Source organism: Aplysia californica, unplaced genomic scaffold (genome assembly GCF_000002075.1).
Source record: "Aplysia californica isolate F4 #8 unplaced genomic scaffold, AplCal3.0 scaffold00371, whole genome shotgun sequence".
Classification (NCBI taxonomy): Eukaryota; Metazoa; Mollusca; class Gastropoda; order Aplysiida; family Aplysiidae; genus Aplysia; species Aplysia californica.
In genome coordinates this window covers 1-1,312 of record NW_004797641.1, presented here as the reverse complement: position 1 = coordinate 1,312, position 1,312 = coordinate 1, and the positions used below count along the sequence as shown (strand labels likewise).

At 41.2% G+C, this 1,312-nt stretch overlaps 1 protein-coding gene across 1 annotated transcript in view; it reads right to left on the bottom strand.

Annotated features, from left to right (window-relative positions):
- The window catches only part of LOC101863359, a gene marked incomplete at its 5' end in the record, with an annotated part of 34,898 nt that extends 34,018 nt beyond the window's left edge, over positions 1 to 880 (bottom strand). The window contains 1 exon segment of the mRNA XM_013085407.2: positions 781 to 880. Within this exon segment, the coding sequence (XP_012940861.1) occupies positions 781 to 805 (25 nt within the window).
- Between the last annotated feature and the right edge of the window lie 432 nt (positions 881 to 1,312).

Here is a 1,312-nt window from a genome sequence, read left to right as displayed (position 1 = left end):
GGGGGGGGGTAGATGCATAATATGTGTGTGTGTGCACATGCATGCGCGATATGAATATAAGTGTTTCTGTGTGTGTGGGAGTATGTGTATTTGTATGCGTATGAACATGTAGAGCTTATATAATTAATTTTGTGTTTATATGTGTGTGCGTGAGTGTATGTTTGAGTGTGAATGTATGCATTTTTGTATGTATTAGTATGGACGAGAGGTAGTTGGGGGGGGGAGGGTTGAGAATAAACAGATACATAATATTATTATACATACAGATATACAGAAGAAGTGAGAGAGCGAGAGAGTTGGAGAGAGAGAGAGAGAGAGAGAGAGAGAGAGAGAGAGAGAGAGAGAGAGAGAGAGAGAGAGAGGGAGACAGAGAGGGATAAAGATAGAGTCAGAGAGGGAAAGAGAGACAGATCGGGATAGTTGGGAGGGGGAGGGTGAAAAAAGAGAAAGCGGGTGTGTAGGCATGTGTGACTTTGAAAGTCGCATATCTGCCTGTGTGTATGAGAGCGTGAGTGTGCGTGCGTACGTATGTGTTTGTGCGTGTGTGTGAATGTGCGTGCATGTGTATTTGTCTCTGTGTTTTTGTGGTTAGTGTGTGTGTGCGTGTGTGTGAGTGTGTGTGTGTGTATGTGTGTGTGTGCGTTCGTGTTGGGGAGGGGGGGGGTAAGATGGATAGGAAGAAGAAAACAGGGATTACTTAGTTTTGATAGCAAATGTTTTGTGTTTTGTTTAGCAGTGAAGAGGTTTATTTTACTTATAGTTGTGCTGTTTTTTCCTTACCTTCTCTGTTCGATATCAAAGACATGACTATTTTTCCTTTGTAGTTGTGCGCTCGTGTATGTTTGTACAACACCCTCGAAGGGTGTCAGGCAGCCATCCTCTGTAGACGAAAAACAACAAGGTGGAATCAAGTTAAAATTAAGCAATGTATCGCGACGCGGTACTAGAATCAAGCTAAAATTAAGAAATGTATCGCGACACGGTACTGGAATCAAGCTAAAATTAAGTAATGGATCAAGCTAAAATTAAGTAATGTATCGCGACGCGGTACTGGAATCAAGCTAAAATTAAGTAATATATCGCGACGAGGTAGAATCAGGCGCTATTTAATGTTTGAGCACATGGAGTTATTGATATCCTATTACAGCTTGTTTATTTGTCTTGCTTTAGGGGAAACAAAAATTGTATTTGTCTCGAATAGACGTGATTATTGTAACGAGTGCGTGATTGCACACCGATGTCATCCCAGAATAACAAGGTTCTATGCGCTCAGTACCTAGTATTCAGAAATTTGAGCGTAGAAATTAGTTTG